The sequence below is a fragment of the Chaetodon auriga genome, chromosome 5 (genome assembly GCF_051107435.1).
Source record: "Chaetodon auriga isolate fChaAug3 chromosome 5, fChaAug3.hap1, whole genome shotgun sequence".
Lineage (NCBI taxonomy): Eukaryota > Metazoa > Chordata > Actinopteri > Chaetodontiformes > Chaetodontidae > Chaetodon > Chaetodon auriga.
In genome coordinates, this window is record NC_135078.1 from 16,619,484 (window position 1) to 16,645,349 (window position 25,866).

At 41.3% G+C, this 25,866-nt stretch overlaps 2 protein-coding genes across 3 annotated transcripts; both read left to right on the forward strand.

The window, feature by feature from the left end:
• The first annotated feature begins 1,424 nt into the window (after positions 1–1,424).
• On the forward strand, positions 1,425–5,502 carry LOC143321066 (gamma-glutamyl hydrolase). Its single transcript, XM_076731185.1, has 9 exons — positions 1,425–1,687; positions 1,811–1,925; positions 2,324–2,374; positions 2,487–2,571; positions 3,051–3,189; positions 3,525–3,631; positions 4,158–4,251; positions 4,372–4,509; positions 5,229–5,502. The coding sequence occupies exons 1-9, from the start codon at positions 1,570–1,572 to the stop codon at positions 5,345–5,347; spliced, it is 966 nt and encodes a 321-aa protein (XP_076587300.1). The 5' UTR covers positions 1,425–1,569; the 3' UTR covers positions 5,348–5,502.
• Positions 5,503–7,212: 1,710 nt separating this feature from the next.
• Positions 7,213–25,006, forward strand: rnf122 (ring finger protein 122). 2 transcript variants are annotated; one of them, XM_076731179.1, is made up of 6 exons: positions 7,213–7,630; positions 14,747–14,903; positions 21,641–21,686; positions 21,775–21,816; positions 21,924–22,006; positions 23,190–25,006. In XM_076731179.1, exons 1-6 carry the CDS (start codon positions 7,606–7,608, stop codon positions 23,302–23,304), a joined length of 468 nt encoding a protein of 155 aa, XP_076587294.1. In that variant the 5' UTR covers positions 7,213–7,605; the 3' UTR covers positions 23,305–25,006. The 2 variants fall into 2 exon arrangements, with proteins under 2 accessions (XP_076587294.1, XP_076587295.1); XM_076731180.1 differs by having other exon boundaries at positions 21,927–22,006.
• Positions 25,007–25,866: the final 860 nt, after the last annotated feature.

Sequence of the window (25,866 nt, forward strand, 5' to 3'; positions counted from 1 at the left end):
AAAAAGTCGTCTTTTTTAAAATTTGTTATCATGAAACCAACTAATGCTGTTCATATTGTACTGAAGTGGTGCTAATTCCTTAACGTATTCATCAAATTGCCAAATCCAACTCACATGCAATTAATCTGACACTCTTGGGACCCCTGGGAGGCTCTCAATGAGGCCGTTTCCCACTTTGCATAGTTGGTAATTGAGCCTTGGTGTGAAGGCTTGCAGTGATTTTTGTATATTTAATGATATAAAAAAATTAGATCAAGGGTTTGAATGTTATGCAATCAGTGACTGCTACTGTGTGAAGTATTTTACTACCAGCTACATGAAAAAAGCAAGTTTTTTTTTTTTTTTTTTTTTTAGAGCTGGTAGAGCTGGTTCTCTACCAGCTCCCACACAGGGACACACATGCACACACACGAGTGACTTAATGCACATTTCTGCTGATTCAAGTCCACTGATGCATCTTGATTTAACTCGGAAATAGAAACAGACCATTTTACTACCATGTCTAAATATGCGTTAACACCAGCCTGGGACAGACTGCTGCTTGTGACCTGGATCTGGAGTTTCATGAATCATTGTCTTCAAAAGATCTTATTTTAATCGCCTTTCTTTCTTTCTTTCTTTCTTTCTTTCACCCACAGATTAGGCCTACAACAGAGGTGAATGTGCAGGATGAAAGGGATATTTTACATGAATTAATGAATCATTTTTCCTTCGTCATACAGCCAGAGGAGACCTGACTGTGACAAACTCATCTTAACTCAAGCTATAGACATGTACAGTCTCTCAAGCACGCCTCACAGTCCTCATCACTGGATGTATTTTGTTCAGTTGTTATGACATTTGTCTCCATCTGTTACCCAATCTGTGTAAAGTTTGGCCTCTTACAGTAACTGTTTTGCTTTCAGCATTTTTTTTGGGAAAGCATTGCATCAGTGAGATGTTATTTCGCTCCAGATTTTCTCAAAAATGTCTACACAGCATTATTAGAGAAAGGTCTAATCGTTCACTTATTTTAAATGAACAGAAACCATTGGAGCAGCCATGAGTCTTTGTCAGCAGAACCTGACTCTGCCCTTTAAGAAAAGTTTGGCCTGAGTTCATCCGTGCACACCTCTGCAGTAATCTCCCAGCCTCTCACACCCTACGAATAAGAATCCTACGTTCATTCTCAGCCTGAAACTTGTTTGACCGCACACTGAATCCTTTGTGCCGTGTGACCTAAGATGTTCTGTGAACTTTATTGCAAAACCCTTCCCTGACCAAGCTGCATTGTTTCCCACCACACAAAATGATAAGAATTTTACCAAAAAGTCCGTGCTGTCAGAAGAATATTTATGTCTACCTCAGCAGCAGTCAACTTGTCTGACAGGCATGTGCAGTAGAGTCATCACATGTAAACCTGGGCATTCCTCACTTCCCTGTAGTGATTATATCCTCTTCTATCACGACATGTATAAAAGTCTGCTGCAGTTTCTTTCGTAAATCAATACTCTCCGACATCCTCGTACCTTTTAAATGCTAAATTAAGCCTTTGCTAGGTTGCTGCTACTAAATAATTGAGGTGAAAACATGCCCAAAACAGGATTTTCAGCATATGCGTGTTTGGTTTTTGCTGGCTGCTTCTACTGTAGCAAAGCTATGCCAACTAAACTCAACCAGGAGGCTGTAAACAACAGACCTGTGATCGGTAAGTGACATGTACAACTACTAAAACGAGTTTAGGAGAGACAGACATTTAAAATACAGAGCAAGCAGCAGTTTCTTTGTAGCTGCTCTGTGTGTTCACAGCCGCTGTGTTTTTGTCTCGCAGGTATTTTGACTCAGATAGTTACAGATGAAGTCATGAAACCATTTGGGAGGACCTACATACCTGCCTCCTACGTGAAATACATTGAGTCTGGGGGCAGCAGGGTGATGCCTATCAGGTGGGTTGTTTTTAACAGTTAAACATAGGCCATGTGACACGTTTAACTGGAGCTTTTTTATATATGATCTGTCAATTTCAGCTAGCAGGCAAGCTTGTAATGGAGGAAATTCTCCCTGTTCACAGCAGTATCAATCCACTTTATTAAGCTGCAGAGTAGATATGCATATAGGGCTTCTTTAGGCAGTTTTATTTCACAGTTATTTAAAGCTTTTACATGCGGCCTGCTCGGATCTGTAATTGACATTATTTGCATGTTGTTAAGCTGTGATTTAATTTGCTCTTTACTCACCACGTCGCTGTTGATATTTGCTGCTCGTGCAAAAAGGAGAAGACGATTTTTCTGTCCTGTACTTCTGTGTAAAATAACACAGCGAGAAAACATTGTTTGTTTGACAGATTGACTCTTACTACAGCTGAATATGAAAACATCTTCAGGCAGATAAATGGGTGAGTTGTATCATGTTAACTATGTTTCAGATTTATGTATTCAATGAATTCATAAATTGCTTTTTACTGTTCTCAGTCTGTCACTGCTCTTAACTGTGTGGTGTCTGCTTAGCTTGCTTCTAATCGGGGGAGCCGTGGATTTGGTGAGGTCGGACTTTGCCAGGGTGGCGAAGATCTTTTACACACTCGCTCTGAAGGTTTGTACAGCGTATTATTATGTTCACCGTTTCTCCCCAAAGGGCTGGAACTGTCTGTCCCTGTGTGTCTCACTATTATGTATCTTCTTTCTACTATCATTTGTATATCCTCTTTCTGTTTACTATCTGTCTTTAAAATCTTTTAAATGGATGGAAACCAGAGGGAATTTACTCAAGTATCATGGATTTTGCGGATCTGTTCTTACAACCAACTTGAGTATCTTCAATTTGTGAGAGAATAATTCAACTTTTTACTCCACTACATAAAATTTTTGCTGCTATTACTTTTCTATTCTTAGATTTTTCTGGTATAACATACAATAAATCCATAAAACACTGCACTGGGGACTAATATATTTGGTATGAAATTGTTATATTTACTGATTTTGTCCTAAGGAGTTGCCACAGTGCTGTTTTATTGTTTCTGACACAACAAAATAAAAAGTCTGACTGTGTGTGTGTGTGTGTGTGTGTTCCAGGCCAATAATGCCGGGGACTTCTTCCCCATCTGGGGCACATGCATGGGCATGCAGCTGCTGACTGTTCTGGTGGCCGGTGAAAGTCTGCTCACAAACACCACGGCTGTTAACGTCTCGTTGCCCCTCAACCTCACCACAGGTTATAACGGAGTGCATTAATGTCTTTATGTGCAGCCTCAGCCTCGATTTACATTTTGAATTAAGGGGATATGTTGTAAATAAGAATGAGGTGGATTCTTTCATTGTTTGGCAACAATTTCTGGTAACCTGCATGTACTGAATTGTACCAATTGGTGTCAGTAGAAGCAAGTTACAAATCAGAGGGCGCTTTTGGCCCAACATGAAAAACCTCTGCTACTGTCACCAAATTATTTCTGGACTTCCTCCTTCTAGTGATGTCCTTGCTTGATGAAACCTTGTGTCTTTTAAGTTAGATTGTAACGTTTATTTAACCCTCTGCCTGTCTCCCTGCAGAGGCCAGCTCCAGTAGGATGTTTGAGGGATTCCCTAAAGAGCTTATGATGGCTTTGACCCACGAACCTCTGACAGGCAACTTTCACCACTATGGACTTACCGTGCAGGTACAGTAAATCCCTCTGGTGACCACGACACTGTACAGTATGTTTCACTTCCCCTCTGGGTTTTGTCTTGTTCAAGTTTCCCAAGTTTCCTGTTGCACAGGCTGAAACTTTTGACTCAGCAGGAGCTTAATGAGACATACAGTACAGACATACATTTCTATATGTATATGAACAATCTGCAGGCACTCATTAAGCAGTTAAGTTTAATGAGTGAGCAGTTAAGTTTTTTCTCCACAAATTGCACAGCAAACCCGGGGCCACTTAGTACTCCAGTAAAGGAAGACTGTACACAGTGTGCAGAAAGATGAGTGTTTTTGTTCATGTACTTAAGGTACATAGATAAGATTAACTTCACTGATGCCACACAGTGAAAACAAAGAGTCACAGCATCGAAAGAAAGCACAAAACACATGCTTTTTATTGTTAAAAACATAAAATATTCTATACAATATGGAGCATTAAAATAATAATACTGAAAGGGAAGGAATGATAACCACCAGGAGTAATAAGACAAATGTTCTTGCAGACTTTCCAGGAAAATCAGAGGCTGCAGAGTTTCTTCTCCATCCTGTCCACAAACATCGCTGAGAACGGAGCCAACTTTGTCTCAACCATCGAAGGTTACAAGATTATTTTCACATTCAGTGGACCAATTTAATCATTGCTCTGTAATGGAGTTGTCATAACAGCTATATATGCTGTATAAATATATATATATATATATATACATACATTACCAGGTAAGAGATATCCCTTCTATGGAGTCCAGTGGCACCCAGAGGTGAATCGTTTTCAGTGGGACACAAAGATGAACTTCCCTCACTCCCCTCACGCTGTTCAGTTATCTTCTCTGCTGGCTGAGTTTTTTGTTGAAGAAGGTAAGACGCACATTATCAACACTAATAATCACTGATAGTATCACTAGGTATTAGCCTTGTTTTTAGGTGTTTAATACACTGGATTAGCCACACATGTCCATGCACACCTGCTTATTTTACTTAGAAAGTTTCTTAATTGAATTGAGAATTACTATATCACAATTTACATTTATTGAAAACATTGAGAAGTTACACAGATGAAGATTTCATCCGTATTAATCAACCCTGGAGCTGTTTGACACAGAGCTGAAAGCTTAGATAACATGATACATATGGTGAGATGTTTTGTCTGCCATTTTTTCTATGACTATTATCGGCAATGTTGCAAATCAATTAACAGGGCTCTTTATGGAAAAATATTATTTTTACGCCAGTGTTGTATTAATATGATGCAGTAACTCGATTCACCAGGTATTTATTTCACTGGACTAAACAGAAAAAGACATAAATACTGATATTGCAATATAAATTCATTAATTCAGCCATGATAGACTAAAAGAGGAGATTGACATGAATAATATATTGGAATTAGAAAGACAGATAATTAAATAGATGTTGTTGGGGAAATCATGTTATAATTCTTTCCAATTATGCTCAAAATACCTCACAGATATTGCATCGAAGACTGTTTGACCCAGTTTCCACGAGGAAATGATTCATGTCTTCCGTTGTATTCCATCCTCTTGTAATCACATGCATCTCACTTCTGCTTTGTTTAGGAAGGAGAAGTTTACATCAGTTTGACAATCCTGAGGAAGAGGCTTCGTCACTGATGTATAACTACACGCCCGTCTATGCTGCAAACTTCACACCATATGAACAGGTCTACTTCTTCTGAGTGTCTCACAGCTCGGCCTTGAAACGAAACGGCTGATTTCAACCACTCGATCATCTCCATCACACTGAGGAGAGGTTTCTGCGCCAGCGCTTGTTGTTTTGCCCGTACTTTTGTATGCTGTTGTTGCCATTAAAAAGTGCCTGTTTGCATAAATGAGCTCAGATTTTTTTTGTGCCTTTGAGGGAAAAGCAGTGTGTGGATGTGTTTTTTTCATGGTCGTACCTCCCATTGATTTTCGTAAGGGTCACTGTATTTTCTCTGAGTTTTAATAACCTGAAAGGAGTTTACATTCTGCAATTAAAGAACAAACACATAGATTAATAAAGCGATAAAGAATGTGAGCAAAATAACCACCGGGTCCATTTAGTATCTTTTTCTGGAGCTTTCAGTCAAACCACATGATGTTCATCATCAGATGCAGCTGTCATGGAGCTGTAGATGTTCAGATTCCCATTTTTTGTGCTTTATATGGATTTCTCCTCCATGGAAACACTTGAGACTGAAATGTTAGTGTTGACCTTGGAAGCAGCAGTTGACCAAACAATCTCACCACAATGTCCGTTCAGTATTTTCAAGGTCAGGAATGAACCTTCAACCTGAAGTAATAAAGGAGTCATTATTTCCTTTCATTATCGGTTTAAAGCACAGTATGAGCTGAAATGAAAAGGGATTAAAGGGACATTTCACCCCAAAATCCAATACATTTTTCCCTCTTATCTGTTGTGCTACTTACCCATCTAGATTGTTTTGTGTGAGTTGCCGAGCTCTGCAGCTGTCGGCTGTATGTTCTCTTGAATATACTGGAGCTAGCTGACACCTGATTGTTTTGCTCAGAGCACCAAAGAAGTGCATTTGAAATCCTCAACAACAAGGTGTCTTTCCAGAAATCATGACCCGTTTACTCAAGATAATCCACAGACATTGTCGTAAGCACAAACTGTTTTCTTTGTACTGAACTACACCCACCGACCTTATCACTGCACAGAGGGCGGCGTTCATCACGGATAAGAAGCTCATGCTTGTTACAGCGTGGGATGTAAACGTTAATGACATCCTCCTCGGCTGAGCTGTAACGTTAGCCAGCGGTATCAGTTATCTAAACTCCACGCCTTAGCAATGTCAGACCAGGGTTAAAGGAGTAGATTTACCATTTACCAATTATCACCTTATTTAATTGAAATAACACAGTGAGAGAATTTAGAATATTCAATTTATTATCACATAAGACAAACTTTGATAAAGAATCTTTATGTCTCCCAAAATGTCTGACCTTGACTATAATTTCTTGTATCTGTGCAGTTTGTTACTAGAGAGGCTCAAACAGTAGATATGATTCCAGCCTCTTTTTCAGAAATGATTTTTTTTTTTTTTTTTTTACTTTTTATATGGAAAAATCATGTTGAACAAAACATCAGTCATAGCAGAGTGTTTTACATATTACAAAACGTGCCTGGAGGACAACTTTAAATAATAAAGTGATCATCAGAATAGTTGCTGATTACTTTTCTGTTTACTGACTCATTAATTAATTGACTAATTGTTTCAGCTGTAGTTTGACATACACACAATGCACAGAGAAGTGTGGGGGTCAGCAGGGGCCCCAGGGGCTAAATTCGCTCCAGGGGGGAGTTTACCACAGAGGGCCTGTAGAGAGAGAGGAGTTAAACTCATGACCTCGGTGGTTTTAAAATCGTGTCACTGATTTTGTCCCTTAATTAATTAGCCTGTAAAACACACACGCATAAGTAGATGATGGCAGAAAAGAGCCAGGCCGTCACAACACACGAGCCGACCATTGGCTTCGCCGCACGTCAGTCGCGTCTGTGGGGGCGGGAGGAGGAAAATCGAGCCAGTGCTCGAGTTTCCCCGTGTCTGAAGCAGATGCTGCTGCTGGGTCAGTGTTATGCCGCCTATTAATAATAACAGAGTCGATCTAGCCACAGTGCGGAGGAGAGGGGGGGAGTCCACATCACCATTTCTGCTTTTTGCAATCTGCAGGGATCCGCCAGCGCGCCAATAATGTGACATAACGTCGCTCCAACTTCCGACAAACGCTTCTCATCCACCCTTTTACTCGTCTTTATTATTATTATTTTTTTCATTCAGGTGTTATTGTGTCGCCCTGCTTCCACGCTGCTGGCAGACAGTCTTTCCTCCGCTTGTGCGCTTTATTGCGGTCATCCATCAGCTCGGGCGGCCGCCGCTTGTTGGTAAACACGAATCGGATCCCGCCGGCAAGGACTCCCTCTGGTGCATTGATGCACCCGTTTCAGTGGTGTAACGGTGAGCAGTCATTTTCTATTTGTCAGGCCTCTGAGATAAAATGTGCAGCACAGCCTGTTGTTTCTGTGGCTCTCATGGCAGCAGTGTTGCAGAACATGATTGTAGTGTGAAGCGCTCCAGTCTTTTCTAAATTTAGACATTTCCTTTATGAGAGAACATTTTGTGGCACCTTCAAGAAAAACAGAATACTTCTATGAACACGTGTTGTGCTTAACAGTGACTTTGAAGAGTCCCACTACATCATTTACTGCTTTATGGTTTATAACACGCTATAATCTCGTTATATCAAGTATGTTTGCAAGTGTTTATTAATGTATTTGTCAACAACTGTAGCTCCTCCTGTGGGCAGCTGTAAGTGGAAACAGACAGGATGTTGCACGACAATAGAAGAAAACAGAAGTGTAATACTAAGAAATATGTCATCATAGGAGAAATTCTGATTGTTGGCAAATGCTGTCCTGTGATAAACGCTTGAAAATGTCTTCATATCTGCTGATTTTTACATTATATCTGCATTATAAGAGCCGCAAGGATTAATCCATGAATGATCGACAGATAAGGAACTCTATTAATACCCGATGAATCTTTTCAGTCACATATATCAAGCAAAAAAATGCTGCGTATATCCTGATTCCAGTTCATCAGATGTGAGGATTTTAATCTGTTCTTTGTCATATTTGATAGAAAGTGAATATTTTAGGATTTTGGACAGTCGGTCGATTAAAACAAGTGTTTTTGATTCATCACGCTGACCTGTGGGGAATTACAACAGGCATTTTTCACAATTTCTCAACATTTCACAGACTAAAAGATTAATCAGTAGTGAGAATAACACTTAGCTCCATAGATGGTGTGTTATAAACCACTTGAATGTTTAGTATACTGCTTGTAGATGCTGAATACACACATATAAATTGCATTTAAGGTAGCCCTTTAATATTCTAACAATATTCTGTTTCTGGCCGATTTTTTCCAGAGAAGAACATGTTAAATCAGTCATTATCTATGTTTAATCAATTTGCTTCTTCAACATCATCCTTTATTTCCATTTAAATTAACTCCAGCTGAGAGCCACACAGGGCCAGTCATTGTGCCCTCGATGTCACATTTTGCCTCTCTGAGTGATCCTGTTTACACTGACTGACTCTGTTTGCAGTCTCTCACTTACACACTTCTTTGCCTCGACCAATTATCTTCCAAAACTTCTCTGCCTTGTTTGAAACTGGTGTTTGCGTCCTTCTGACGTGCTTAAACAAAATGAATCCCTTCATTGCAGTGACATGTTGTGTTGGTGCTTCATTGTCGAGTCCCGATGATGACGATGATGGATTAGTGGTCTTTTTCCTCTGACTTCGCCTGTTTGAGTGCAGCAGCCTTCTCGGCGGACTGTTGGTGGTGTTCAGACAAGAACAATTACTCCCTTTGTGCTGCTCAACTCCCCTGCTATTCATAGGGGAAATAGTACAACACACACACACACACACGCAGTATCAAAGAGTGACATTCTGCTGGAAAAATGAAGCAGTATCAGGCAGCCACAGCTCAGCGTCCTCTCTTGTGTGTCAGCGGATCTGTGATCATGCCTGTTTGCTCCTGTGTTTATGCGTGACACATGTCGCACTTTCATGCATGATGGGGAGTTTTGGGCCTAACCTGCTTTCTTCTTGAAAACCAGCAGCAGTCATGCAGGCAGTCTTGAGTGTTCCCCCTCATGTGAACTGCTGAATATTTGATGGGAAGTTCTGTCTTTAGTGCAAGCAGCAGCAGCAGCAGCAGCAGCAGAAACAGCTTTGTGTGAACATGGCGTATATAGGACAAAACCCCACCAGGCATCTCGTAGGAGCTGTCAGGGAAGCTGCCATAGTCGAGGTATTTTACAGCTATATCAAATCACGGGGGGACTTTCCTGTCGTTCTGAACAACCGCGCGAGAATCTGCCTGACAGATGAAACTCAGTACGATTGAGTCAGAGTCTCACTCGTCAAAATGTGAACTTTAGCTAGCTAGCCATCGTCCTTTTTTCTGCATCGGCTACTCCTGGTGCCATGACAACGGGGCGCCTCCTGAGTGTGCCAATATATAGGTCAGTGGTCATGGGGGGCTCCACCCAAAGCAAAATAGCACATATAGCTGTCTGCTCTCCATGCATACAAAGGTGGAGGAGGAAGACGAGAGCACCCATCCATACAGACAGTCGTGACATGACAAACACAAAGACTCAGATACAAATGACCCAGATTTGGATTGTGTGTCTGCAGCAGCTTCACAGGTGATTTGTGCCATCAGCTGTGCAGTGACATGAATACAGGAACAGAAACATACACCACCACCCCCCTCGCTGTCTGTGTGTGTGTCTCTTTGTCTGCTGACGATCTTTGTGAAGCAGATTGTTTGAAGATGATGGAGAAAAAAGGGCCTGTTTGTTTGTATTTTCACATCTTCACTTGTGTCCAGCCACCATGGTGGACACTGACGTGATGTCCTTGGTCATATTCTGGGGATATAGAGGATCTAGGTAAGAGTAGGGATTTTCTGACACAATTTCAGCTTCCTCCACGGTGTGGGGAAGTAAAAAAAATTCCCTAATTCAAATGTGAAAGTAGCGAATTATCAGGAAACTACTTTGAGTATCAAAAGTAATTATATTTATTGTGCAGAAAAATGTGACTGATGTATTATTATGTGGCATTATTAGATTTTTATTACTTTTGCATGTTCTGGTGTAGCTGTCTGAGGTGAACCTTTACCACAGTTAGGTAGTTTAGTACATTGGTTTCCAATATTAGCTCATTGCAAATATATCGAATCAGCACATATGTCAGCCAGTAAATTGCATGAAATTGATGTACAGAAATGCCAAAAATATGTTTTGAAACAGCATAACAGAAGGTACCAGAGTGACTTCTAAAATGTTTATTTATGTCATGGCTGATGGCCCTTCAAAGGGTTAGCACCCACGACACAGACATTAAAGATTAATCAGAGGAATCATGAGATGATTAATGGGACAGCAGTGAAGAAGTCCTGTTACAGAAACTTTCTTGGATGTGTGCATTTAAAAAAACACCTCTTTGGGGCTCAAATATTTAATAAAAATGAAACCATCTGAGACGTTTAAATGGGAAATCACTCTTTTTGTGCGACTGTTAGCGCTTTATAGATGTCTGAAATGTGACAGAGCGCCCAACTAGACTCTGATTCATTGTAACAGCCACAAACATTGGGAATCACTGGTTTAATCTCCAACAACATATTATATTTTATAAGCTCACCTAGTCAATAGCATACATTAAACATGATTTTTTTTCTTTACATACTCCGATATTTTTCTCTGAGTTTGGCTGCTAATTAAAAAAAATCATATTGGTAAAGTCTTGGCTGCAGCTCTGCACGTCCTTTGATCAGTTTGTGTTTAATTTACACACTCATGGTGACAGTGTTGATTAAGGATCAGGCGAGCATCGAGGACTCTGGTAACGATCGCCTCTCGCTGAGAGAAGTCATTTAGTGGTTGATCTTGGATGTGTGCCCATCGATGAGCCTCCATAAATGGAGCATCGCTGCTCATTCAGAGAGAGTGGAACTCAGAGGTGGGAAGTATTGATCTTCTCATACTGCAATTTCCACTGTGAGGCGGCAGAAATGTCAAATAGAAATGTCAACGTGTCACTTTGGCTGCAGGAGTGACTAGAAATACCAGGATCGATGAAAAAACTGTGCCCCAAGAAAACAATCCCCATCAAAGGGATATGAAAATGGTAAAGGTCTCCATTCATCCCTCCATCCGTCTGTCCATTCATCCCTCCATCTGTCTGTCGGTTTGTTCATCAGTCCATACATCCGCCCATGCGTCTGTCTGTCCAGCCATACATCCGTTTGTCCATCTACCTATCCATCATCCATCCAACTAATTGGTCTGTTCATCCATCCATTATTCCTCCATCCGTGATTTCACCAATCTGTTTGTCTGTCCACCCGTTTATCAGTTCGTTCATCCATCCATCCACTCATACAGTTTCTAAAATTCATTGCCATAGGGAGCTGTCAGTCCATCAGTCCGTCCACCCCTCCACTCGTCCCATCCATCTGTCTGTCTAAACATCCGTCCCTTCATCCCTCCATCTGCCCATTCATCCCTCTGTCTGTCCCCTCTTCAATGCATCCATCAATACATCCACCTATCATGCACTCATCCACCAATTAATCTGTCCATCAACCATCCCTCCATCCATTGAGCCATCCTTTAGTTTCTCTGTCTGTCTGTCTGTATGTCTGTCTGTCTATCCATTCATTTATTTTCTAAAATTCTTCTCCTGTTCAATGGCTGTAGCCTATCCCAGCATGCATTGGGAAAGAGGCAAGTTGCACAGTGAACATTTTGCCATTTCATTTAAGGCAGGGGTGGGAAAAGTCTGGTTAATCCAGCCCGCGAAGCAGTTCATGAATACAAAAGAGCCAACTCAGAAATACAAAGAAAATGTTCTGGAAAGCAATTACTTTTTCTGCAATAAAGGAAAATAAGACAGTACACTAACATGTCCTTCTGGGTAGACCCTGAACTCAACATGCAGGTAGTGGTTGATATCACATCAAAACATCATGGCAACTGTCAAGAAAAGAAAAGTAGATGCAGAAAGTCACGCTTTCCAAGAGAACTAGACAGTGTTATGTGTTATGTGGAGAAGTTTTGTTGTGAGCGAACTGTTAGCTAAGAAGCTGAAACCTCTTTCAGAAGGAGAACTTGTGAAGGAGAGCCTTGTTGCTGCTGTGGAGCTGCCAGCACCAGACAAAGTGAAACTGTTTCAAAGTGTCAGTTTGTCTCTAATGTGGCCTTCATGGTGGTCTTTACCAATCATCTCTCAGAGCTGAACCTCAAGCTTCTCAGCCTGCTGCTTTCAAATGTGGAATCATTTTAAGTGAAATTAAAGCTGTGGCAGCTGGATAGAGGAAACACTGCATTTTCCTACTCTGAAACAACAAAAGCCTGCTATGACATCTGAATATGCTGGTGAATGTGAAAACTCCTTCAGGCGCTTGGTGACAGGTTTCAGGACATGAAAAGTAAACAGAAGGAACTGAACATATTTGCAACGTCTTATAATGTGGAACCAGCTGATGTGCCTGACAAACTACAGCATGAAATTGTTCAGTTGCAAAGCAACAACGAGCTCAAAGCTCAGTACAAGGGCCTCCCTCTGCATAATCTGTGCATGCATCCTGAGGATTTTCCCATTCTGAGAAGACATGCACTGAAGTTTACATCTCTGCTTGGGACAACCTACTCCCGTGAGAGTCTCTTTTCAAAACTGACCATTGGTTTTCCTCAAGACTGACTGACACACACCTGGAAAACCAGCTGTGAGTAGCATCATCATCATCATGCCTACCATCTGACAACAGACAACTCAGCAGAGAAGCAGTTCCAGCCCTTGCATTAGAGGTTTTTGTAATACATGTGTTCAGTAGTTCACTATGGTCCATGAAGATCTGATCTTAGGATGAGTAATCATAGACAGACAACACCTTCACAGCTACAGGCAAAATAGAGTTTCTAATCCACCTGACCTGCATGTCTTTGGACTGTGGGAGGAAACTGGAGCAGAAACACTAGAAGCTTTACACATTAAGGTGTGGCTGCTGAATTCGTTTCTGGCGAAGCTCTTAACTTTGCATTTTCATGTAGTACAATGTGCTGCTACTGTAATTTGCTGCTATGTGGCTTTGAAGGCTAAGAATCGGGATCCCTCTACAATGATTAAACAATACACGAGCTGATTTCACTGACAACCACCTCATCTCTGGCTTGTAATCAGTGAAATCAGCGGCCATAGTGTTTGTTGAAAATGGGAACCTGCGCACGGCCTCCTGTTCCTGTTCTGATGTTGAGAGGTTCATAATCAGCAGACGGAGTCCTGTGATAGTTCTGATTCACTATCAGTCACTGGGTTAGTGTGACCCCGATCTCACAAAGCCCCATCTCACATGCAGATACAGACTTCTCATTACTCATACAAACACACAACACAAGTGTGCTCTTTGTATCTCTTTGTCTCTGTCTATCTAATCTACAACTGTTCCTCTGCTTAGCTTCTCCCCTTGCTCTCATGCTAGTAATCTGTGAATTCATGCTTCCTCTCAGCTTATTTACTGTATGTGCGATGAATAACACATTAAACACACGCCGTCAAATACTGTAAACTGCCCGCATACTGCCACCTGTCTAATGTCATGTCACATTTGTTTCTCTTTCGCCACCCTCCCCCACCGCTCTACCCCTGACCTTGACTGCAGACAGCGGTGCCACAGTGATAATCTATTTCATGGTAAAATAAACACACTGGAGTGAAGCATCAGAGCAAGAAGGATCAGACGAAGGAGGGCACCTTTAATGAGAAAACCATCTGTTCGCATTCGAGCACCCTGCGAGGTTCTCCCTAAAAGCCGTTCAAGACATGGAAACATTAGGTTTCTGCACCTCTAACGTAGTGTGTTATGGATGAATCACCTACATGTACAGAAGATATCTTTAAACTTTGGATTTATGGTTTTCTGCTGCCATTTTCACCAAATTGCATTATGATTCTTGGAGTGCTTTACGTCTTAAAGCTAGTGATTTCATCAGTCTTAAAAGATATGTCATTTCAATTTCACAAAAGAAGGCTGAGAAAATGTAATCTGTCCGTCTATAGCTGTAATTTTCTCGTCTGTCCTTTTTAACGCCTTTAAACCACACTGACCTGCTAGCAGACAAAGACGTGCTGATCTGTTGTGCTGAGAAATACAACCACGTTGCTTGGATACTGCATTAATAGTGTTTTACATGTTTAAGTACAGCATTGAAAAGGACTCATTTACCATTACAGAAAAGTGCAGTGGCTGCCTTTCTCCACCTCTTTCTTTGTGTTTGTGCATGTGTGTGTGTGACCCTCATCTGCCCATGAATAGTAGAGTATAAAGAAATATGTGTACAGTTGCATTCAGTTGTGTTTTGAGGCATATTCTTCCTTGTGGCAGTGTCAGGCCTTTGTTTCTCTGCCTTCTGTAGCATACGTCTCCTCTCCCAGCTATGCTATTCCTGTAAATGTGTTTTCAAATCCTCCCTCTGCCTTTGTTTAGGGTGCTTCTGTGGTCTGGGACTGGTTTACTCCAACAAGTCGTGCACCATGCCGCCCATCACTTTCCAGGACCTGCCGCTCAACATCTACATGGTCATCTTTGGGACAGGCATCTTTGTCTTCATCCTGAGCCTCATCTTCTGCTGTTACTTCATCAGGTGAGGGGCAACAGAAACAGAACTATGTGATTAAAAACAAGAAATGTGTGAGAAAAAAATAAGGCTAAGGGTGTCAGTGGATGAGTTGGTAAACTTGATGCATTTTGGTTTTGGTTTGGATGACTAAAAGCCACATGACAACACTCCACAAATATCAAGAAGGCAGCATACTTTATTGGGAGCGCAGGTCAGACCTCAATTCATTCTCTGGTTAGCCGCTAGCAGCTGTTGTTCATCCTCATCCCTGCTAACAGCCCTGTGAAGCTGTACTTAACACTTCTAACACTGGGATCAGAAGGTATAATGTTTAGCATGTTCACCATTCAATGTAGTGTGCTATGATGCTAACATTTGCTTACTAGCATGAAACACAAAGCACAGCTGAGCCTCATGAGACTGTCATTAGTTCTGCATGTATCTGGTCGGTTTGGACAAAATGAAATTTTGACCTGATGATGGTGCTAGAGGAAAAGTCAGAGGAACACCAAAGTATTTAGGATTCATCGTCTGGGGACCATGACTGTCTGTACAAATTTTCATTGCAATTCATGCAATAGTTGTTGAGATATTTCAGTCTGGACCAAAGTGGTGGACCAACAGACATGGCCATCTGTTTGTGTGTGTGTGTGTGTGTGTGTGTGTGTGTGTGTGTGTGTGTGTGTGTGTGCGCGCGCGCGCGCGCGCGCGCACAGGGGAGAAACAGGGAGGGAAGGAGGTGGGAAAAAAAAAAGAGGGACAGGGTGACCTCTCCCGCTGTTGACTGTGAACTCCCTGATGAGCTGAGGGGACGTTTGTGTCTGAAGGACGGGATATGAGGCAACAGGAAGCAGCCCGTCACAATGTGTGAGGACAGCAGTAAGAAAACTCCAGGGAAACTCTGCTCAGAATAACCACGGCCTGAATAGCACACAGTGGGAGTACACAGAAACATCACACATGAACGTCTGCGGTGCACAAAACCTCACGAGGAAACGCTAGCACCTGCATTTTGTTTTTCATCCTGAGCTGTCTTTGGATGACTGAGCATTTGGCAAATTACCTGACATCTCGCAATATGGCGTGCTATTTTCAGTGCTGGATGTGATTTTGAATAGCCGTCCAGATCGCCTGCATTATAAAAATGTCAAACTTAAAATAACTTGCGTCTGTTGGCTGAAAACAGAGCCAACGCGCTGTCAGTGCACAATGCACGTCACTAACAGTGGTAGCAGTGGTGTACTGTAGGTATGTGCTGCTTTTTCATCGACTTGGTGCATTTGCCTCCTGTTGTCGCTCATTCTTTTTCTATCATCAGACAATGAATTCTAGCTGCAGCACCAAGTGAAATAGACGACGGTCCCAACAACCTAATCAATTTCAGAGTTCATTCTTCACCTCAAAACACCAGTGGACCAATAAAATCTCACCACAAGGTCTGTTTAGTAGATGTTGTGGAGCTTTCAATCATTTCACTCTACAATTAAAAACCAACATTTGTTGGATATTTATAGGCCAAATACAGAATTTTTAGTTAGTCAGTAAAAGCACTCTTTAGATATTTCCATCAGGAGTTAGTGGAGACCAAAAACAGAGATAAAAGAGAGGGAATATTGGACTTCTTGATGTGTAAATTAGGAAGAGTTTGCTAATAATTTTGCCATTTTAACTGATAAGGCTAATGTTGTGGAGGATTTGGCTAAAAAGTCTCATTCAAAGATGCATTCAGGAGTTTACCCAATGAACTGTAGACTCATTGACCTCTTACTCATATTGACTTAAAATAAAACACCAACTCCAATCTGCTGCTGAAGCTCACGTCATATGATCAAAAGTCTCTTAGTGGACTTAGTGCTGTGAGATCAATTTGTCAACTGCTGTTTCCAAGGTCAGGAATGAACTTTGAACTTCCAACACGCAAGAGAAATCCATAAAGTGCTCAGAAAAAAATTTGGAAATTTCAGCGTCAACATGAACAGAGCAAACCTCATGTGATGATGAAAATCACGTGTTACGCTTCAGAGCCACTGCAGGAATTTTGCCAAACGCTAAGTGCTAAATGTTTGTTGTATATTAATTTGGAGATTAATTATTTTGAGAAACATGAAATTCCTGCGTTTGGTAAAAACTTCGAAAGACAGAAAACGAGCACTAGTTTAGAGCATTTTCACATTTTTGGGATTTTTTAAATTTTATCCTAGTTATTACCCGGAGACAACGAAATACAACTACAAGACATCTCAGTATTTATTTTAAATTGATGTAAATTTCCGCTGTAGTAATGAGGTCAGGCACTTTCTGTAATCATGAGTGTTTTGCTTGGTCTGGGCTCGCCGCTGAGTTGACCAACAACTCTCAGAAAAGCTCGGATCCTTCCTGCTTCTCTTACAGCCTATGAATCATAACCAGTGAGTCACTTCCTTTTGGCTCCATTAACATGCTGAAGGTAGTCTTGGGTAGGAGTGTGATTGTGAATTCATTTATAGACGGAGTGATTCATCAGATGAATACTGAGCGATGAATGCCATTCGCTGTTGGGGGCAGGTTTTCTATTATCCCTCTCAGACAAGCTCTTGCTAAGTCCTGTGTGTCAGGGAGTTTGTGATGCTCGATTTTAACTTAAACAACTTGAAAATCGCACTCTGTATTAATTCCTCTGGGTGAGATTTCCTTCTTTAATCATACAAAGCAATTATAGAATGTTTTCTGAAAAGCCTTGAGATTTGGGGAAGTGCTGAGCACACGCTGTCCTTCATATTCAGTCTGTTCTAATAGTGGTGAAAACTGGGGGTGTACACAGCAGTACCTGCAATGTGCAAAACCATGAGGGTGCCAAAAGCACATACCAAAAATATCACATCTTTAATTATATCCCAATCTGCTCTTACAGTGGCGGGTCAGTATTTCATTTAAAGAGCAGCAGAGCAGCTCCAGTATATTATGAGAAGCACACAGCGCAGGTGTTTTTAGCCGGACAATACCACGACTGAGAGCGGAGATATACCACAGCTGCTTTCACCAAATAAATTCACTGACTCGTTTCATTTCCTGTCAGCGATTCTTGAGACTGGACCTGTCAAATCCCTGAGGGTCCACATCCTAGAAGAGAAAAAGCCGATTTCTAAAGCTTAACGCAGTTGTTCTTTAGCCGACAGGAAACATGACTGGTTTGTGTGCGCAGTCAAATGTGCAGTGACATGAGTTGTATGAAAATGGTCGCACAGACGCTGTCTTACCTCCAGACGACTGGAAGGCAAACAGAAAATAAAAAGAGTAGTTTCAAAATGCTTGAGCAATAGAAAGGGAATGCTGGAGGTCATCTTCAAACACATGAACACAGCAAATAGACTGTGCAGCTTATCGGGAGAGAGACATCTATTAAGCCTGTTACATCTGTGGGGAAAAGAGGCATTGAGCTGTAATCCTGAATAAGATCACCTTGAAACACAAGTCATCCAAAAACAAGAAATATGACTGCAGATCATTGTTATGACAGCCTGACAGCAAAACTATGGAGTCTGGAGTGCACCACTCCAATAATTACAGCGTCTTACCTTATTTATTGGTAATTGATTGATTTAAAAAACATTGGATTGGATTGGACTGAACGTTGGATTTATTTAATTTCCAGGTGGCACACTGCTGATTTAAATGAAAGAGATCATGAAATAGAAATTGTAAATGTCAAAGCAGGAAACACATTAATCGAGAGATGGCACATGATAGGCAGTCACATTAGCTCCTGGAACAAAAAGTAAAACTTTATGTCTAAAGGTGCTATTCTGCTATTTCATCACGAAAGTCAATTCTTATTTCATTATTTGAAGGCAGAATAAGGACGTGGAATTACACATTTAATAGTCATTAAATTTAATTTATTAAATAAAAGCTATAATTATTCCTGTCATGTTAACAGTAGTGGACGGTAACTGACAAAAGTGCAGAATCAAAGCATGATCCAGGTGTTTTGTTTTGTCACTTGTAATGGCGATATGAAAACTTCTGTCTCTCTGTGTGTTTTCACATTTAAATTCCCTTCTGTTCTGTTTACACAGTTAGAAATCAAAAATCCTCCGAGCTGTACTCTGAAAGGCCGCCACAAAACCAGAGAGAAATGGAGAAAAATATTGACTGTTTTCCCAAAATTGTGTTGATTAATCTTTGTTTTTACATACATGCGTACATACAATACAACAGATAAAGTAAAGCAAAGAAGGGACAAATTACACAGTTAAACAAAACACTGGGAGTGAGCGGGATGGTCAGCCATGGCTTTGATTAAGCTGATGAAGTTTGAAGACAATTGAAGGTTTCCAGTCTCCTGGACCATGTAAACAATCCAAACAATGGGGAATTGTGAGAGATGAAATAACATCTGACAGAAAGAATCAGACGCAGGCAACAATTACTGCACATTATTTTCTTGATTCAGTTAATTAATGATTTTGTCAAAGATTTTCCAGGAAATGGTGAAACACAGACCAGATTTTCCCAGAACTTGAGGTGATTTATTAAGCTGCATATTTTAACAGTACAAATCCTGAAGATATTCAGAATAAATGCACACAAAACAAGGAAAAGCACCAAATCGTCACACTGGAGATGCTGGAAGTTGCTAATTTGTTGCTAATTTTTGTTTAATTGTTTTCTAATTGTTAGTGCTCTAACGTCTTGTACGGTCTTTACTGTGCAGGGACGCAAACACATGATATTGCAAAGACTTATTGAGTACCTCATTTGGAAAAGAATTGCTTTGATTGAGGTTGTTAAAAGTTTTTCGTTTCTTTCACACCTGTCGAGTTCTTCATTACTTCATACAGTAAGAACTAGTCAATAGTAGCTGTATCAGGATTTTCTATTTTTACAGAGCGGGCACAATAGCTGAACTGAATGGCCAAAATCTCCATCATGCCCCCCTTTCACCCACTTCACATCATTCTCCAGGCATGGGAAACCTCAACACATGTAAAACGTGTATCCTCGCATTGTTCTACGTGGAAGATTGTTAGCGGCAATCAGCATAAACAATAAACCGACTGGCGAAAACAAGGAATAACTATCATTTCCTTACTTTAAGCAGCGGCTCACAGAGATATTTCTTTTTCTTTGAGGGGGATCAGATCACAAATAAACATTCACCTTTCATCACAGCTGCTCACACTGCATTTAGTTTCAGGCTCAAATCGCAGACAGTGATAGACATTTGAGTCTATGTTTAGGTGTGTAAAAACAGGAGGCCAAAAATAACCGTCTGAGCAGACACAGCTCGCCAAGTGATAAAGATCTGCTTTCCATTGTTGGTTTTGGGGGCGTTGCAGGGATTCTGAGAGGCAATGTACTCATTAGCCATGTTTGTGTATGTGTGTGTTTGCGTGTGTGGTTAGCATTTGCGTGTAGTTACATGATTACTTGTGAACAATGTGTGCGTGCGTGCTTGCAGAGGAGCGTGTACAGTGTTTGTCAGTAGATGTGTGGCCACTGTAGCTGTTTGGAAAGACAGTTAATTAGCAAAACTTACCCTGCAATTACACAGTGCCATAGTTTTACCACACAAACATAAAAATCTGAGTCTGAGTGACCCGCTGTTGAACTCAAAGAATACGCAGTTACTTTTTTATAAAATCTCTTAATAAACAAGTGGAAAGTGGTGGAAAGCAACTAAGTACATTTACATGTGGACTAAAAACGTTGTTGTTTTTAGTCCATCACATCTACCTGCCAGCTATAGTTACTTTAGATGTTTATGATCAGTTCATAAAAATATGATACGTGTAGATTCAACTTCTCAAAAGTTCAAATGAGCTCTGCCGTGGCTAGCAACAACAATAAAATGCTGCTTACATGTTAAAGCATCAAAAATAATAATACAAATCATAATTCTGCATGATGATTCGTTCTACTTTCCATATTTGCTGATAATATTTCTGCATTTCTACTTAAAGCTGCACAATCATTCTTTTTATGTCAACAATAGATCAAACAGCTACGTGTGATATTGTGACAAACCCACAGAGAATTATCACCCGTCTCTGCAGGTTCCTTCAGTAGCATCACATGTTTTAATGTCTTTCAGCTCATTGTGCAACACAACAATGCACAACGTCACTGTTTCCATTCAGTCTCACGGCTCTCATCAGTGTCAGCACAGCAGGCAGCTTGGTTTAGTAAAAAAAAAAAAAAGAGCCCTGATAAACTCAGCGTATTCTGCCTGTCCAGCATCAAGCGGCAGACAGACACAGTTTGTGACTAGCTGGTGAACACAGGGGAGCATTCAGCGGTTAAAGAGCCAGATGGTTCCCTTAGGAGCAGGTGGAGACCAGCATAGAGCTAGAAGGAGAGTGAATACTGGACTTACATTCGCCACAGACATGACTCCAAATTAATGATAATGTTGCTGTGTCATCTCTGTGCCATAAGCCCTGTTTATATTTTCCAAACCTCCAGAGGCTGTAGTTGAAAATGTACTTAAAATATGCAAGTAAAGCACTCCTCATTCAGAAAAATGGTCCCTGTGAGTGTTATGTTAGTCTACATTATGTCATTGAATTATTGTTAATGATGCTTTCATGTGTAAGTAGCATTTTCCTATTGTAGTTGGTCAAGGTGATGCTAATGGTAAATAACACTTGATCATTTATAGCAAATATTTTCCGAATACTTCCTCCACCACTTACACAAGGAGAACGTGCGTATGGTTGACTGAAGGTTATTCAGATTACAAATAAAGTTATTTATGAATGTTTTTCTCTGTTCATCCACAGCAAACTACGACACCAAGCCCAGAGTGAGCGGTTTGGATACCGAGAGGTAAAACCCAGAGTGATATTTAACACACTTAAACGTCTAAATCCAATAAATCTATCATTAACATTTTTCTTTTTTGTTTCTCTTGCAGGTGGTTTTAAAAGGAGATCCCAAAAAGTTGAGCCTTCATGGGGTAAGAATGTGACGCACACACACACTTTTCAGTGAGCAGACACACTTATATACAGGCATGATAATGTCATCGTCTGTCTCACACTGTCCTGTCTGTCACTCACGCAGCAGACGTGCGCCGTGTGTCTCGAGGACTTCAGAGTGAAAGACGAGCTGGGAGTGTTGCCATGCCAACACGCTTTCCACAGGAAGTGAGTACAGGAGAGCAGAGTAGGGTCTTTCTCTGCTCCTGTTAACCACTTAGCACCCGCCTGGGCTCGTTAAAAATCAAAGTGGTCGTGTTTGAAGTTCGGCGGTCAGGAATCACACAGAAGTACTGGTTGAGTATTCAGACTGCAGAGCGACACAGCAGGAGTTCTTGTTGAACAGCGCTGACAGTCTTTCACTTTGCCTGCTTCTTTCTGTGGTCAAGGCAATAGCATATCCCAGCATGCACTGGGGAGATGGCAGGTTGAACTAAGATCTTGCAGGCGAAGCACGTTTGCATCCTGATGTCGTCTAAAAGTGTGGTTCCTCGCAGTCGTCTGGAACATGAGGAGCACGACAGGCAGAGCTGAAGATGTAATGAGGGGTCTTTGGCGATTAGACCCCATCATGACCCCATCACCACCACAGGGGCATCCTCAAAAGGCTCAGTCGTTCACAAGCAGGGATGGAGCGAGGCTCATCACTTTGTGAATGCATGATTGTGTAAAGGATATGACTACATGGGTGCAGGAACCATTGTCAGTAAACACAGTTTGTATATGATTGCGTTCTGTTTTATTTACTGGTGTTATTATTATTGGTGTTACGTTTCGGCAGGATTTGGACTCAATAGCAGACATGCAGACAGGGAGCAGAGGTATAATATGAATTTATTGAATGGATAATGAAAGGAGTGCAGTTCAGGAACACTCTGGAGCGCACAGAGCTCAGGTGGTGTGAGTACTTGTGTTGAGGGCACGTGGTGTTGGAGGCAGAGGGGAAACTCAGAAACAAAACTAAATATACACTTATATGCGCAGGTAGCACTAGTAAAGTGGCCAACTCTACCACTAAGCAGTGGAAACAATCTGGCCTCGAGTCTTCTGCAGTCCTCAGTCTTTATGCTGTGCTTGATTGTGATGAGTCCCAGCTGTGTTGGAGCCGGCTCACAAGCCACCTGGAGAACCACACCCAGCCGCTGCCAAAAAAGGGGCCCACACCTCTCCACAGTACACAAGGAAGCACTAGAGTTTTCCAAATTACCACAATTGGGGTCGTAAAACACTCTGATTTACTAAGAGTGTTGTACTTTACACTGTCCATGGGATTCATGGTCTCATGTTACGAATTTGATGAAAAGTTTAGCCTTTCTTCTTACGTCTGCTCTGTCCTCGGTCTTCCTCACAGGTGCCTGGTAAAGTGGCTGGAGGTGCGCTGCGTCTGCCCCATGTGCAACAAACACATAGCCGGCCCCCCTGAGCAGCACCACAGCATAGGCACTCTGCTGGATGAACTGGTGTAACCTCTCCGCCCCTGCCAGCCTGGGTGGGACGCCGGCGCCTGGCCAAACCAGCTGGTTTAAGTTCGCGACCAACAGGAAGAGGGACACTGTTTGTGCTGTTAAAACACAGCGAAATGCCAACACGATGATAGTAAGTTGGGGTAACCTAGTTACCACCCGGAGATAGACTATGAAGGATGCTGTTGCCTAGCAACCATCTCCGAGATGGCAACACGACACCTTGTAGTGTCTGAGAGATTATCTCCAGCCACCCACACATCACTCCACCAGTCTTCTTTCAACATCCCCCTCTTCACCCGCTCCATCACATCTTCTCGTGTTGCCTCGAGTGTGAGGTTAACGGCACCACTGAAGAAGAGGAGGCACAGTTGCTTTTTTCATAGCGATGTGAGCAAGTGAGTGTTGAAGGATGACAGCCGGAGGCACTGACCCCCTCTGAGCATGTATGAGTGTCGTACGTCACGGTGGCCACTGATATAATATCAGTATTGACTGAGGTTATTGGAAAATGGATGCTACTGTTGAAGGTCTTAAGTTTTGACACGTCACAGACAGTTTACACTGCTAACAACACAGTGACGTCTTAGGGTTTAGAAAAAAGAACAGGTAGAACAAGGGTTAACTAAAATGTCTGGAGCTATCTAGAAACGGTAGAGAATTAATAATCGACAGGGTTGATTAAAACTGCTGTCAAGGAAATTAAAAACTTTTTTTAGAAAGATTTGGCCTCGGATTATAAATTGAAGTCACACTGGATTAAAAAAAAAAAAAGATTGAAAAGGTGGATTCACACCTCATGAGCAGGACATAAATTATTCATAGAAGAAGCAGCTTAAACTGTAGCAGATTAATCAGTGTTTCTGCTGATGTGTTGAACTGATACTGATGTGTAACATCCATACTGGTGCCCACCTCTACAGTGATATCATGTGTGTTCATGCTCCAGTCGTTCTTTTTTTTTTTTTTTGTTCTTTTTTGCACTGGGATGTTTATTTGTTCATGTTTTCATTGTGTTATATAGATGGAAGGAACGGACACCTCCTGCCTCTCGCCGTGACAGTTATTTTTTGTCGAAATATGTTGAAGATTGTTTTTTAGATATTGCACTTTGAATTCACACAAACACACACAAAAAGTTTCCATGCCTTTGTTCTTCTGAAATGTTAGACTGAGGTGTGGATGCAGCAGGTGTGGTGGTGAATCTTTTCTAAAAGTCTATGAAGTCTCGCAGACGCTGCTTCGTCTGAAGATAAAGGCGGCAGCAGTACAGACCTTTGGTGTTGTTCTGTGAATCCATCTGGGAAGTATCTTAATCTCACTTTCAAACACTGCGTTTTTGTGGCATATTGCTGGTGATTCTGTTTTACACTCCTCAGTCGTAGTTTTGTGTGTGTGTGTGTGCGTGCGTGCGTGTGCGTGCGTGTGTGTGTTATTTACAGTGATTCAGAAAGCAAAACACTGCCTAAATTGAGCACAAAACTCACAAAGCACATTGAAGGCACCTGCACTGTAATTAAAAGCCAAACACACAGGACGAGTCTGTGTGCAAAGAAAAGAGATAAAAGAAACGCGCCCTGCTGCGTTTTCAGCACGTGAGAAAGAGAAACGTTCACGCTGATTCTGGCTACATTCCACATTTTGTAATCCAACAGATGTAAATAATGTGAAACAATAATAAATACAGTTGTCCGTTTTGCTCAGCCTCTCGTGTTTGTTTCTTGGTCGTCATGTGTCTGGCGTCATCAGCAGGTGAAATAAGGTATGAAGATTCTTCTATGTGAATCGCTGGCTATCAACCTTTTCATCGCTGTGACAAGTAATTTAACCAAAAACTAATGTTTCCTTCTCAAACTGTTGGTTTTAGACTTCTGGATGGGTAAAACTACAGAACTCCACAAGCAAAAAAAACGAGGAATGCTTTCTTTTCCTATTTTCCGACTTTATCTGCAAGGCTACATGGTGATTAAGTAAATGTTGGGGTGAAAATTGTTTAGTTATTTCTAAGGAGTATGGACTGATTCTGGCAATGTTTGTCTTTAGATCGATTATTTGCTTGATGCTGACTGAATACACGCCAGCGAGACTTCTGCACAATAAAAGACAAAAAGCAGGACACAAAAACAGACTAAAATAAGAGCAGCGAATAAAATAAAAGTGCCCACAGGATCCACTTACAAAACAATCCAGAGATGTCTCACAGGTGAAAAGAGAGCTACAGCAGTCTAGACAGGATGCATTAAAAGTCTAATAATGTGTAATAATACAATAACAATAAGCACTGCACTAAGAAAATCCACTGTTTCCCTGCAGCCTTTGTCCTTTAAAATAAGGCATTTTAAGACATGTCACTGTATAATGAGGCTCAAATTTAAGAAACACTTTTTATGAATAACAGTTATTAAATATCATAGAGTAAATGCATTCACACTGAGCAAGGAGTCTCCAGCCACAGGAAAATCCAGATTCAATGGAGACTCAGTCTATGGAGTGGTGACAGGAGGTGTGATGTTACAGACTGGTAAAGAAATCCAGCTCTGTCCTGGGATGCCCCTTCAGCCCAGT